Source organism: Sturnira hondurensis, unplaced genomic scaffold (genome assembly GCF_014824575.4).
Source record: "Sturnira hondurensis isolate 20B ecotype Veracruz unplaced genomic scaffold, ASM1482457v3 Scaffold0004136, whole genome shotgun sequence".
Classification (NCBI taxonomy): Eukaryota; Metazoa; Chordata; class Mammalia; order Chiroptera; family Phyllostomidae; genus Sturnira; species Sturnira hondurensis.
In genome coordinates this window covers 27,354,745-27,368,883 of record NW_028076767.1, presented here as the reverse complement: position 1 = coordinate 27,368,883, position 14,139 = coordinate 27,354,745, and the positions used below count along the sequence as shown (strand labels likewise).

The window sequence follows — 14,139 nt, the reverse complement described above, 5'->3', positions numbered from 1 at the left end:
GATGTTCTGGAAGCAAGCATCTCCCAGAAATGGCTTTTGGCATACATCCAGAGCTTTGTACATACTAGGTGCTCAGTAAACATTTGCTGAATGGGTACACCTTGTATTTAACTGTATTTATAAGCTGTACTTTATGCCACTTACAGTGTTGATCCTCTGAATCCTCTATTGGCTACAAGACCTTCATTTTGCCCACATGCTTAGGTCAACCCTTCAATAATCGGAGCAACGTGTTTCCTGCAGTTGATGAGGCAACCACACCGTGATAGAGTGTGTGTGTGTGCAAATGTGCATGTGTGAGTTCAAGCAAACACTCCAGGGAACAATACCGGAAGGAAACATACAGAATTTTTGCCATTAAGAGCTAGAGGCCAGTGGAGTCCAACCACACCATGGGGAGATGTAGGTCCCAGAAGAGTCTGTTACTCTTGTACAAAACCGGCACAAACCACAGGCCACATTTCCCACATGTGCTAATTTATTGAAAGCCCACGACACTTTGTAGCTCCCCCCATTAACAGGTGGAGTCTCCATTTCCCCATTCCTTGAATCCAGACTGGCCCTATGACTCGCTTTAATGAACACATCTTGCCACTTCTGCTCCCACTGCTCTGGGACCCCTTGTCCCACTGTGTGAACAACCTCGGGCCAGCCCGCTGGAGGACAAAAGACCATCTGCAGTAGAAGGCAGTCCCCGATGCTAATCAGCCTACAGCTGACCTGGCAGCTTTCTGCGGTCACTTAAATGATCCTAGCTATTACCAGAAGAGCCGCCTGGCTGAACCCAACCAAACCGCCATCCTATAGAGTTACCAAGTAAGTGAATATTTATTGTTTTAGGAAACGAAGTTTGGGGGTGCTTGTTAGGCAGCAAGAGCTAACTGATACACCGTAAGAAGTCTAGATTGTACTCACTAAATTTGTTTACAACAAGGTTGGCTCATGCCACCGGGAGGACTTAGCCAATCTCAGGGGGTCCTGGTGTCTTCTTGAGAAAGTTCTAAGTTAGGAAGTATCTCTGAGTGATGGCACAAGAGACTTGGAAAGATCCTTGTGAGTCTAACCACCTCATCCCACTGTCAGGAAAACTGAAGTCAGAGAAGAGAAGGAGCTACATTCACTCATTACACAAATAGTTCTTGAGTGCCTTCTAGGGGCCAGGCTTTGTGCTGAAATGGGAGACACAACAGGGAAAAAGAGACCAGATCCTGCTCTCACGGAGATCACAGCCTGGAGTGGGCGTCAGATGTTAACCAAGTCATTACATAAGTAAGCAGATGACCTCGAACAGTGATAAATGTCATGAATTAAACAAACACAGTATCATGAGAAAGAATCACAGGGAGGGGACCTAATTTGGATTTGGGGGTCACTAAGAGCTCTCTGAAGAATGACATTTAGGCTGAAACAAGTTGGTGGCTGCCCTGAGGTGAGAAGGGAGCTCTCTACACGCATAGCAAGGTAACGTGTGCAGCACTGGGTCCCAGCTGTGCAGGTTCAAATCCCAGCTGCACTGCTCCTTGGATGAGTCCGTCAACATCCTCGAGCCCCAGGCACCTCATTATAAAATAGGGTTAACAATAACACCTACTACTCTTCGTGACTGTTGTGAAGATCAGCTGAAATAACCACTGAGAAAAGGACTTTGCAAACTGTGAGGTGTTGGGGAAACAGATGAGCTTGTTGCTGCTAACAGCTTGCATTGGCGAGGGTGGGGGACTTTATTTGCCCTGCATGTCCCCTCCAAAGGACTGTGCTCCCCTCTGCCCCAGCCTAGAGTGGACACAGAATCCCACTGTCCCTTCTTGGTGGAAGCACAGCGCCAACACTCCCTCCAGCAGGGCTTGAGCCGAGCCCTCCCCTGCACTGGGTGGTTCTGCGAGCCAGGGCTGATTACAGACAGTTGAATAACTCTGGTGGTCTCTTCCAATGTGAGTGGCGTTTCCAGGACCTGGAGTCTGGCCCACCAGTGTCATGCAGACTGGCACAAGCCAATCAATAAAGACAGCTATGCCACAGCGCCATGCTGTTCACACGGTCACAGGCCAGAGAAGGGCACGACACGGTGGCCCCCGCATGAGCACCCAGCGGTGTCAGGTGGGCGTGTGGCTTCACGCCTGCCTTCCCTCCCTGGCAGTACTCCCTAAGGCCACAGGCCCACATCTGGCTCATCTATGCCCCTCACAGGACCTGCCGTACAGTAAGACACGTACATGTTTGGGAATTAATAGGCTTCTGTTTCCCCAGCTGGAAAACACTGGGTCTGACCCCAGCCGCCCAACTTGGATCCCCACAATGACCACGGCCACAGAGACGGAGTGCAGAGGTCAGCTCCAGGAACAGGCTAGCCCTCCCCTCCCCAAGTTTCTCAGCAGCTTGGAACCCCCTTGGCTCTCCTCCCCGAGCTGCTGCCACCCGCAGGCACCATTGCCTTAGGGAACCGTCCTCCCGGTTGCCACAGCCTTTGGTGAGGACCCTCCTTGGCACCACAGTGTCAGTGAGGATGTTCCCAGCTGAAAGAACCTTACTTTTTGCAGACCAGGCTCTCAGGGGAAAATCAGACTCCGGATGACCTCTGGGACTCCCAGACGGCCAGGCTGGGGCTGGAGACGGGGCAGCCGTACCCTGAGATGACTCGTCTCCTTCACCACCAGGGAGGATGGCCACGTCCACAACCCTCCCCAGTGGTATCAGCAGGAGAGGCCTGCGCGCCTTTGCAGGGGACGGGGGTGCCTCCACACCAGTGCATGCCCCCATGGGTGCTGCATGGTGGCAAGGGGCCGGCAGCACCAGGGAACATGTGACATCTGTCCTCACTGCTGCCGAAAGTCTCCCCAACCCTGCATGGGGAAGGAGCACAACACAGCTGGAGTGCATCCAGTTTTTAATGATGCCCCTTTAAGCCTCTGTTTTTAATGATGCCCCTGCAGCCAGGCAGGGGATTTACAGGAAACACTGTAGTCCTAGTTTGACGGTCCCTTTCAAGGCAATTCAACTGATATTCTTGATCATTCTGAAAGAGGACAGTGACGGGCCGTGTGCCCGACTCTGCACCCCTCCCACGCCGACCCCAGAAGCAGCTTGGCTCCAGCCAGCTCAAGGCTAGATACCCCCCCAACACACACTCAGGAAGGACGGGGCACCCACCTGGCTGGCTGATAGGAGCTCTGGGTTGCCGTCACTCATCCCCCCGTAGGCACTGTCACCATCAAACTGGAACAGAGAGAGAGAGGAGAAGCTCTGAATAACATGTGCTCAGGAAGGCCCAGGAGAAGAAGCCAGAGTGGTCGGGGGCCTGAGTGCACTGGGGGGAAAGGAGAAGCACGATGGAGCCCAGGAAGCCCGAGTCCCCATTTCGGCAGGGCTCCCTCCGGGGTGGAGGAGCAGCCTCACTCCCTGAGGGTGAGCGTCATCCATCACCCTTAGGATACAGCAGGGGAAACCCTTCTGCCCTTTATACATTGTTCACAGGTGTGGCACCCTGCCTTGTCAGATACTGAGCTCCCCATCGCTGGAAGTATGCAAATATCTCTCTTGGCCAAAAGGACATCAGGCTGTCAGCTAGAGTTGGGATTCCGCATGATGGAGGGAGGCTGAGATCTCCAGAGATCTGGGGTCATGACAGCTTGCCTTGGATGTGCCCTCCAGGTCTTCTCATCCTAAGTGGCTCTGCCCCTCGCATTTGCCCCCTAGGCCACCTCCGGCCACGGGCAGTGGGGACTGTAGGAACCGAGTACAGAAACTACAGTCCTGTGTTCTGAGGCGCTGCCAGGTCTGGAGTCAGAAAGATTTCCGTGTAAGAGGGAGCAGGTGTAGTGGCAGACGTGTGGGCTCTGGGGCCACCGGCTGTCCTTTTCCCTGAAGTGTGATCTTGAGCCAGTGACAGGACTTCTGAGGCTCCTCGTCTGTCAGATGGGGATAATGACAGAGTCCCCTCTTCACGAGATGTCTCGCTGACACCAGAAGAGCACATGGCTCAGCTCCAGGTCGTTCCCTTCCCTTAAGACAGGTGACAGGTTCCCTAGAAGCAGAGCTGAATCAAGAATTCAAATGCTTGTGGTCCCTGAGAAGTGCTCTTTAGGAACAACCTTACAGGGAGGGAGGGACACGGGACAGGGCCGTGGTGGGAACTCTGCAGAGATATGGTTTCTGCTAGAGACTTGTCACACAGCCTGGTCCCGTGGGGAGCTCTGGGTGTGAACTGCACCACAGAGTAAGTCCCCGAGAAGCAAGGGGACAGCCTTTTGCTTGGTGGTGGGCTGCCCTAGGAGACAGGGGGAGGCGTAACTTCTGAACAGGGCAGCCCCCATCTGACCACAGGACAGCTCTCCAGAGAGTCATCTTGCCAGCCGTGAGCCACCCTGGTTCGGCCAGCGCTCACAGTAGGTGGGAGGTGGCCCTGTTAGTGGCTATGCAGGGATCTGGGTGGGGCACCAACGGCAGACCAGCTGGCCATTTTAATTGAAAAATTTAAAAAAAATTTAGGCTATATGTACAGGCTTCAAAATTCCGCAAAGTACAAAAACCAACAGAGTGAAAAATCTCTTCCCACCCGACCTCCCAGCTATCCGTGGCCTCTCTCCAGACCCAACTGCTGTGTCTACTAGCTTCCTTTACTTCCCTTCAGAGATGGTCTGCATACGTATGTTTCACCGCCATTTCTTTTACCTAAATGACAGCACATTATACACACTGTTTTGCACCTTATTTTTCCCCTAGCAACGCTCTGGGAAAGCCTTTTATATCAGGACATAATTCTGTCTTCCGGTACCTAGTATTCCACGAGACAGACACAACATGTGTAAGGAAGGAGCTGAGCACGTGGTAACTGAGCTGTTTCTAGTCCTGTGCTAACCCGGCATTGCTCCCATGAATGGTTTTCTCCATTCGTCATTGCACAGGGCTGTGAGCTGACTGTCGGGTTAGTCTGTAAGATTGTGGGGTCCAGCTGTGCGTGCACGTGTAACTTTGATAGACATCGCCAAGGCGCTCTCATAGAAACTGTAAAAATCCACACTCCCACAATCGGGCACAAGATTGTCCGTTTTAAGGCACAAGTGGTTCACACAGACCCACTTCACTCACTGGGGCTTGGCCTGGAGGCCAGCCTCCCACCTCTGAGGGCCCAGGGAGTCCCCGCCACCATTCCCAGGTCCCTGCTCGTCCTTGTTCTTTGCTCTGTAGTCCCCTTTACCTCCAAGGATCTATATAATTTACCAAGTTCACGGCTTATTGTTGGATGCCCCCCACCGCTAAAACGGAGGCTCCCAAGCACTGAAAATAGTGCCTGGCACAGACTAGATACTCAATAAATGCTCTCGGATGGATGGAGGGATGGAGGGATGGAGGGATGGAGGGATAGACAGATAGATGGATGGATGGATGGATGGATGGGGCCAGCACTGCACCATTCCCATGGTCTTTACAGGGCTTTTCGGGTCTTCCCACAGAAGGCAGTGGAATTGATGGCTATTCCCAAGTGCCCTTCCAGCACAGGGACAGGCAGGATCCTTCACTGACTGCTGCATTAGCAAAAGACAAGGCTAGGTCATGGCTAGGATCTGGGCACTGACCCCCAAATGGAGGCCTCCATCCACCACACTGCACACAAGGCCTTGTTCAGAAACCACCTCCTCCAGGAGGCCTGCCACGCTGTCGCTTCCTTTGGCTTACAACACAGATTGTCTCCACATCTGTCTCCTGCCCCTGAGTGGGAGTAATGTGGCTGGAACAGTGTCCTGGTCATCTCCAAACCCCCCGGCGCCTGACAAGGGCCGGCATCAGGACTGGGATGATGAGATGGGCAGGGTGGGGAACCTTCAAAGAAAGCTCCTGGGCACTACTTGATGCCCAGGCACTACGTGACTGTGTCACGGCCACTTATTCAATGCTGGCCAGTACGGAGCCAGCAGGAAAGGAGGGATGCTGTGCGCTTTCTCCCCGCAATGCACACAGAGGGCATTCAACAGATTCCTGGAGGATGGGTGAATGACTGTACCCAGAGCTGAAAACACTCTCTGTAAGTAAAAGGGCTCATTTAAACCTCACAACAACCTAAAGAAGCAGGTATGATTTTCCCTGCTGAAAACCAAGGACGTCTGTCGGGAGGACCAGCAGTTGCCCGGGGTGGCACCGTTAGGGGGAGAATGGGCTTCCGAGGGGTCCGTTTGCCTCTTCGGCTTGGTCTCCTGGCTGAAAGCTCCTTGACAGTGGGGATCAATGCTTTGCTGCACCCCACACTGTATAACCAATAATTACCCTGGCCCTGGCACATAATAGGTGTTTGATGCATACATGTTAGTGGCCCAGGGAGGGAGGACTTCTCTGCAGTGAGCAGTGGGGAATGGCATGGGGGACGTGAGGAAAGAGACCCTGCGTTTTGATGTGTGTGCGCTGCGGGGAGGAAGGGGGTCAGGCAGTAGGTCTCCCCTGACATCACCAGAGCCTGCCTCCAGGGGGCTTATTCCTTCAGTCATCCGTTCAACCAAGAGAGAGCTGCCAAGTGCAGGAGTAAAACCTGTCTCCTGCTTTCAGGAAGGTACCTGAGAAGGTGGTGGCAGTTCTCCGGGCAGGGCCCGGGCCAGCCTCCATACGGTTACCCCCAGGCACCTGGTCGGGCCCTGGGAGCACACCAGGCTCAGGGCCTGGCTACTGAGCAGCCCTGAACAGAACCCCTGAGGTGGTGGAGGCATCTGCTCTCTGCCCATCTATGTCTAGGGTTCCACCACATCACAGCCCTTGGAGCAGAGAAGAAAGGAGGGAGAGAGGGGCACCCTGAGGGCTCCCAGGCTTCCCCTGGGGTAGCCTCCAGGACACTAAGGCCCGGGGCTTCCCCTCAGCCCTCTTCTGGAAGGGCCCTTCTGGAGGAAAGAACTTAGAGGCAAGGGGGAGATGTCACTAAGCCAGCCTCTGCGCTCCGCCACAGCGGGGCCACCTCCTTCTCTGTGAGCACAGACACGACTGAAATGCCCACATCAATGCCCACTGCACAATGGATGCTGAGAGTGTATGTGACCGCAAAGACATGTGACATATGCGGTGTGCCCCAGCATGGTGACCACACATGCACCACAAACCAGTGCGGACCCATGTCACACACAACACAGCATTCGAGACAGCGCTCAGTCACGCATGTACCACATCCAGGGGTTGCAGAAACCAACACAAACAAGTGTGTCCACAGCACGAGTGTGAGTAGGCACGTATCAGCCCCTTTACGGGCCTGGCTGCACAATACACAGTGTGCACACGCGGAGAGTGGAGGGGAGGCTCAGGTGTGTATCGATACACCATCTGCAACTGTACAAACGTAACTCACATCAATGTGCACACAGACACATACGGCGAGAGCCCAGAGACCTGCAACGCAAACGATGCTCATGAACTCGGATTCTGTGCACAGTTCACAGCTTAGCCGTCCTCCCGTCAAAAATCTCTTTTCACATCACACAACCTTCCGTATGCTTTAAAACGTGAAAAGAGAAATGCAGGGGGAAACAACGGCCTAAGAATTTCCGTGAAACGCCAGAACATCCTCTTACCACTGACTGGAATAGATTAATTTTCCCCATTTCATATTCTAATTATAATTCCTTTTCCCATCGCCATCTTCGGTCCTCATTACAGCTGGAAGATTGTTCTGCAAAAGCCAGGCCTTCATCTTCTCTTCCCAAGAGTTTTGTCATGGAAATGAGTTTTGGAATCTGAAAGAACTCACATTTTTGCAAACATCGAATGTATGGGGATAACCCTTTCGTGACGGCCACCAGGGACTCGGCTCACAGAGACTTCTAAAGGGGCTGTCGGTCCCCATGCTCTGGGGTCCCCTTGGCCAGGGGGGCTCCTCGCCCCTATTTCAACAGCACCCCCACCCTAGATCCTTTTATATCTTTTAAAAAAGATTTTATTTACTTATTTTTAGAGAAAGGGGAAGGGAGGGAGAAAGGGAAGGAGAGAAACATCCACGAGTGGTTGCCGCTTGCGCTCCCTCCTACTGGGGACCTGACCCGAAACCCAGGCATGCGCCCTTTCTGGGAATTGAACCAGCCATGCTTCGGTTTGCAGGCTGATGCTGAATCCACTGAGCAACACACCAGCCAGGGCTCCTTTCTTACCTTTAAGGAAACATAGCAGATAGGCAGCCAAGGTGAAAGGTGAGGTGCTCTGATCTTAGTCAAATGCTACTGGCTTTATCTGAGCCCCTCGGGCAAGCTCCTCAACTGCTCGAAGCCTCAGTTTCCTCATTCTTATGAGCCACAGAGTCACCTATTCACAATAGGCATACATTAAATATCTGTGGGGTGAACAAATGTGGTAAGGGGGCGGATGAATAGATGGAAGGAAGGGAGGATGGATGAATAGGATGGATGGATGGATGGACGAGGGGAAAGCTGAGTGGTTTGGGGAATGCGTGGAAAAGATGGGCCAGTAAGGGGATACACAGATGATACCATGGCTGAATTGATGGAATCGGAAGGTGAGATGGGTAGGTGGGATGAAGGGATGGAGGGGCACGTAGGTGGTCGGGATGTCTGGATTGGACGGTGGGATGAGAGAGATTAATGGATGGATGGATGGATGGATGGACGAGATGGGAGGGCTGGGTGGGTACAGAGGGACAGGTGAATAGGAAGATGATTGAGATGGTAGGTGAGACAATCAAATAGATGGTTGGTCGGGGGGGGGGTGCGGTAAGATGCCTGGAGAGAGGCCTGATAGCTGGGATGCCGGGGTGAATGAAAGAGTAGGGTAAATTGGTGGGTAGGTAAGTTGGTCTGACACTTCCTCCTAACTCTAGTCATGCTTTTCCTGGACAATGTCATGGCCTCTCAGGGTGACAACATCTCACTGACTCTCCCATGTTCAACTTCAGCCAAGTTACCTCCAAGTTCCAATATTCAGTTTTCCCCTGGATGTCTCCCCGTTTGGTCCGCGAGCACCCTAAATTCAGCACACCCAGCTCTGAGCTCCCAACACATGTGCAGCCCTGCGCACTCTGCAGAGCTCCACCATCGTAAGAGACGGCGTCGCCTTCCACACAGCGCCAAGGTCAGTCCCCCCAGGGTGACTCTGGACCCCTTGCCTTCTGTGCCCTCCTGATCCAACCACCCGCAGAAGATTTCTGCTCAGCTTCCCCAACCCGATCCACTTTCCACCCCAGCTCTCACTAGTGATATTTTGGCGATCACTCCGCTGCTCAGACCAAAGCCCTGCGGCGGCTCCACGAATATCATGAACCCTGGCATCCAAGATGCCCCAGGACCACTGGCCCTGGCTCTCAGCTCCCAAGCACCCCCAATGTTGCAGGAACCCCCAGCACCCCTGCCTTTGCACACATTATCCCATCCTTCCTCCCCATCTTCCTCAACCCACTATAATCTAACTCTTCCCAGGTCTTTTTTTTTCTCCTGGCAATGCACTCCAATCCTAACTGTCTTGCTTGCTTCTCTAAACCCATACTCTCAGGCCCAAACTTAAGGCCTCCATCCCAAATTAGCTTTGGACTAAATTTAACTTCTATGTGTAATGTGATATCCTGGGCAAGGCCACTGATTGCTGAATCAGAGTGTCGGTCCCACTGCTCACTAGCTGGGTATGACCTTGAATTTAACTTCTCTCTGCCTTAATTTCCTCACCTATAAAATGGTAATGATGGGAGTTATTAATTCCTACCTCATAAAGTTTTTTATATCTGTTATCAGATATTAGATATGAAGTAATATCTGGAACATAATGCTTAATACTGGTAATAATTTTTGACAGGTGCTTAATAAATGTTATCTATTATTGTTATTATATGCTAAACTCTCATCCCCTCCCCAACCACACTCACCCGCGTCCTCTAGCAGAGGACCCCGTCTCCTCTGTCACTGAGCCCACCCCCGTCTCTGCTCTTCCCCACATCGCGTCACACTCACCCTGACCTTTTCTCTTTAGTCTGAAAAGGTAAAGTGTCTCCCTCCTGTTCAAAGTCGGCCCTTTTACCTTGACCCTGTCCCTTCCACGTCTTCCTCCCACTCATTCCCACTCTCGGTCCTGGGTCTGAGACCTGGAGGAATACGAAATCAGTTGGTGCTGTTGTATCAGGTACAGGGCCCTACAGTGCGCTTAGTAACATGCTCCCCACCACTGGGGATTTACAATAAATAAAGCTTGTCACTAGGCAATGGAAAGTGGTAAAAGCAAAGGGAATACGAGGTTACAGAGGGGATTTGGCATTGGCTGTGTCTAGTGAGTGCTTACCCTATGAGGTTACAGAGGGGACAACAGGCATCTGTCATTGGCTGTGTCTAGCGAGTGCTCACCCTGTGCCGACACTGCACTGAGACTGGGCACACTGGACTGATCCCGGCACAACCCCTGCCGACGGGGGACTCCCGTCCTCCAGATAAGCTCGGGAGAATAAAACGTTCCTGTTCTCCAAGTCTGAGAAAGGAACACTGGCCATTCTGTGCCCATAGGCCCAATACAGGAAGAAGTGACCACAACACTCATGTGAAGCCCGTCCCAACTGGTCCGTGATAGCTTTACGTTCACTCAGCCTCTTCAAGTCAAGTAGTCAGTAACAGTCTTAAATAGCTACAGGTCTGTGGCCATGGGTCAGCCAGGCTGAAAGCCCTTGCATCCCAGGACTCCACACCTCTCCAAACCCTGTGAAGACCAGCCCTTGTTTGATTTGGAGAGACTTGCTTTGCAAAGCACGGCAATGAATGAATTCAGCATCAGATCTCGAGTGATGGACTCTTCTTTGACAATGTGCCCATGGCAGGACAAGGTCGTCACAGGAAAGTGGAAGCAGGGAGGAGGGTCTTTCAGGAGAGGCATCCAACAAAGGTGGCCTGGAAGCCCCATGGGGAGGCTTGGAGAGCACCCAGGAGCTGGCCAGGTGGAGCGCAGGAAACACGACACCCAAGGTTGCTGTGACCAGCTCCTTTGCACCATACCTCATCCCAGAGCTGTGTCTGGGGTCTCACTGGAACCCTCCCAGAAATTCCAAGTTTGCATGACTAGAGACCCATTCTAGAGATGGACAAAGCAAGGCTCCAGGTGAGTGGGAAGATTGCCCAAAGCCACCCAGTCCGTCATGGACCTGAACTTGATGCCAAACATCAAAGAACAGTTGTTCTGTAGAAGTTGCTGCCCCTCCCCTCTGCACAGAGATGCAGATCAAAAACCAAGGATGCACGGCCCTCAGCCCATCCCATCACAGACACGAGACAGGAGCCTCGAGAAGATCTAAAGAGGAAACAATCAAAGCCGCACATACTGCTCTCTCCAGCCCCCACATCGGGCCGTGAGAACACTCACTCGACACAGATAAAACACGGTTCAAAAGACAGAGGCGGCAAATGAGGCAGCTGCACCCTGGGCCCTGCCGGGAGTGCGGTTTTAGGTGGAAGTCTCTCAGAGAGATACACATCAGGACCAGAAGATGCTGGGGGAGGTGGGCAGAAAGGCACCCCACAGATGGGACGGGACAGGGACAGAGTCCCAGGCTCAAAGTCTGACCCAGCCCTGTCTGCTGAAGCCCAGGCTCACTGCCACCTAGGGAAGGGTGATAGCACCGTGGTTACAAACGTGGGCCCTGATGTCAGGCTGCCTGAGTTCAAATCCCTGGCTTTCTTTTCAAGCTGTGAGACTTTTTAGCTAAGCTACTCTGCCTCAGTTTTCTCGTCTGGAAAATGGGTATGACTATCATTTGGATTAAATAAATTAATATACAGAAAGTGCTCAAAACATTGGCTGGTACAGTGAAGGCACTAATAACCATTCACTATTACTTACGCTCTCAGTTAATCCTCTCAACAATTCTACAAGGGTGTTATCATTGTCTCTCTTCAGTGAAGGAGGAAATTGAGTGGGGCTCCATGCGAACCTTTAAGGTCAAAGGCCTCTGATGCCTCTAGCCGCCATGTCTAATTTGAAATAAAATTCATAAATTAAAATCTTCATAGGAGACTCCAACTAGGGCTGATTTTTCCCACAATGATGACTTTCATGCTTCCTCCTGAAACATCAGATATCAGTTTTTACCTCCCGCCCCCAAAGAGGCTTTCTCTTTATTGGTCGTCCTGCTTTGCCAGGCATAACACACATTCTTATTCCACCTGCTGAGAAATACAATCCAGTGTGATGAATGAGGACCAGAGAGGTTAGGGGATCTGCCCGGGGCCACACAGCCAGGATGTACCCAAGCAGAGTCTGCAGTCCAGGCTGCTGGTCCTTCAAAAGCCCACACTGGCTTCTCACTCTCACCATTTGTAAGCTGGTGATGTCACGACTCTAGGCCTGGGGCCTTATGTACCCGTGAGGGGACATCGCCTTTGGCACAGACTGCCAGAGGGTCTGGGAGCATGCCTCGCGTACAAGCCCGGTGCTGTGGCCGCCGCAGGTCCCTCTTCCCTGTTGCTGAGGGGAGCTGGTTTGAACGGTGCCGCGTGCTTTAATCAAGGAAAAACATTGAGAGGCTGTGGGAAACCCAGTAACCACTACAGCTCTGGTGCTGGAGCGCCACCAGGCACCTGGCTGCTCCGGGCCGTGGGCATCACTGCCCCCAGATTACAGACGAGGAAGCAGAGGCCTCCCACCGGCCTCAGAACATGCTCCTTCCAGACCTGCGCCGTCCAGGGCGGTGGCCACTGACATGTGTGGCTTTGAGAGAGCACGTAGAAGAGGCTGGTCGAGATTCAGATGTGTAGTGAGTGTAAGACACACACATGGGTCTCAAAGACTTACTATAGCAACAACCCCACAAAGAATGTAAAATGCCTCATTGGTATATTTCTATCAATTATATTTTGAAATGACAAGACTTTGGTTATAGGAGGTTAAGTAATATATATCATTAAAATAAATTTCACCTGTTTCTTTTTACTTTTAAAAATGTGGCTACTAGAGAATTTAACATTAAATATGTAATTTGCATTATATTTCTGCCAGGCTGTGCTGATCGAGGTGCTGTCCCAGCCACCCTCTGCTCCAGACTCAGAACCACGGAGATGGAGGAGTCCACAGCAGCAATACCTCAATGCAATTCACCTGAGAGACACCAGGAACCAGAGGCCCAGAGAGGGAGATTGTCTTGTCCAAGGCAAGAGTCTCATACAGAGACTTTCACTCATTCAACAATGTTCACCGAGTGCTGGGTGCTGGGATCCAGCAGAGAACAAAATAGGGAGCCACAACCCAGCCCAGGGGTGATCAGGGTCACAGTGCAGCCTTCCTCACCTGGTCATGCCCCCCGGGGATCAGAGCAGCTGGACTCGGCACCGCCCCATCTCCCGACAGTCAGCCTGCTTCACAGAGCTCACAGACCGCAGGCAGGAGCTCCAGCCCCAGCCCAGGGCAGACACACCTCAGAGACCATTGGTGGCTCCCAGCACAAGGTGTGATCCAGCTGCAGCTGCCAAAAGGGACTGACGGGCAGGTCGGCCCAGTGGGCAGCGCATGGCTGCCTGGCATGCCTGTATCCCTGCCATTGATGGTAGCTTACACGGTGTCCGCATTACCGCAGATTTATGGCAAAAATTATCCTCTCTCTCAGTTCCATTGAAAGCCATTTGGAGCTTGCTCCCATCCCGGATTATAAATCTAATTGCACATTCCAAACAGACAAGCGCTCATTAAGCTTTAATTATGCACATGTTGTTTTCAACAAACATTTTCATTTGGCCGCTCCAAGGAGGAATGGTTCCAAGGGGGCTGCAGACGCTGCCTGCGGCTCGGGGGGGAGCTGGGGCGGGGAAAGCGGGTCAGGGCGTGGTCGAGGAGGCTGACCAATAGGCAGGGCCAGGCCCGGTCAGACTGGGCCCGTGACTCTACCGACCTTCTACCCCGTGGCTTCTGCTGCAGAAGATGCCACCAAGTGTGTACTCAGCTCGTCCCACCTGCGCCCCCCGTTGCCCAGAGTCTCATCTAACTGGCACCACTGGGATCCTCTGGGGTGGGAAGGAGAGAGGACAGGGACCCACACCCCCGGGGAGTTGGCTTTTTGAAAGCCTAGGGCTCTTCCCTACTCCCACCTGCCCCACCCCCACTGCAGGTGAAGCCATCTTTCTCCTGAACAATCTTCCATTATTCATTCATTCATTCATTCATTCCACAACTGTTTACTGAGCACAGACTCAATCCCACAGTGAG

At 52.5% G+C, this 14,139-nt stretch overlaps 1 protein-coding gene across 3 annotated transcripts in view; it reads right to left on the bottom strand.

Annotated features, from left to right (window-relative positions):
• Nucleotides 1-14,139, bottom strand: part of TOX2 (TOX high mobility group box family member 2) — a 107,522-nt gene that overhangs the window by 58,049 nt on the left and 35,334 nt on the right. For 2 of the 3 annotated variants that reach the window (XM_037044110.1, XM_037044111.1), the window contains exon 2: nt 3,148-3,213. The exons of the other annotated variant lie outside the window; for it this stretch is intronic. In XM_037044110.1, coding sequence (XP_036900005.1) covers nt 3,148-3,213 — 66 coding nt within the window. The remainder of the gene's footprint in view (nt 1-3,147; nt 3,214-14,139) is intronic. 3 annotated transcript variants of the gene reach the window in all.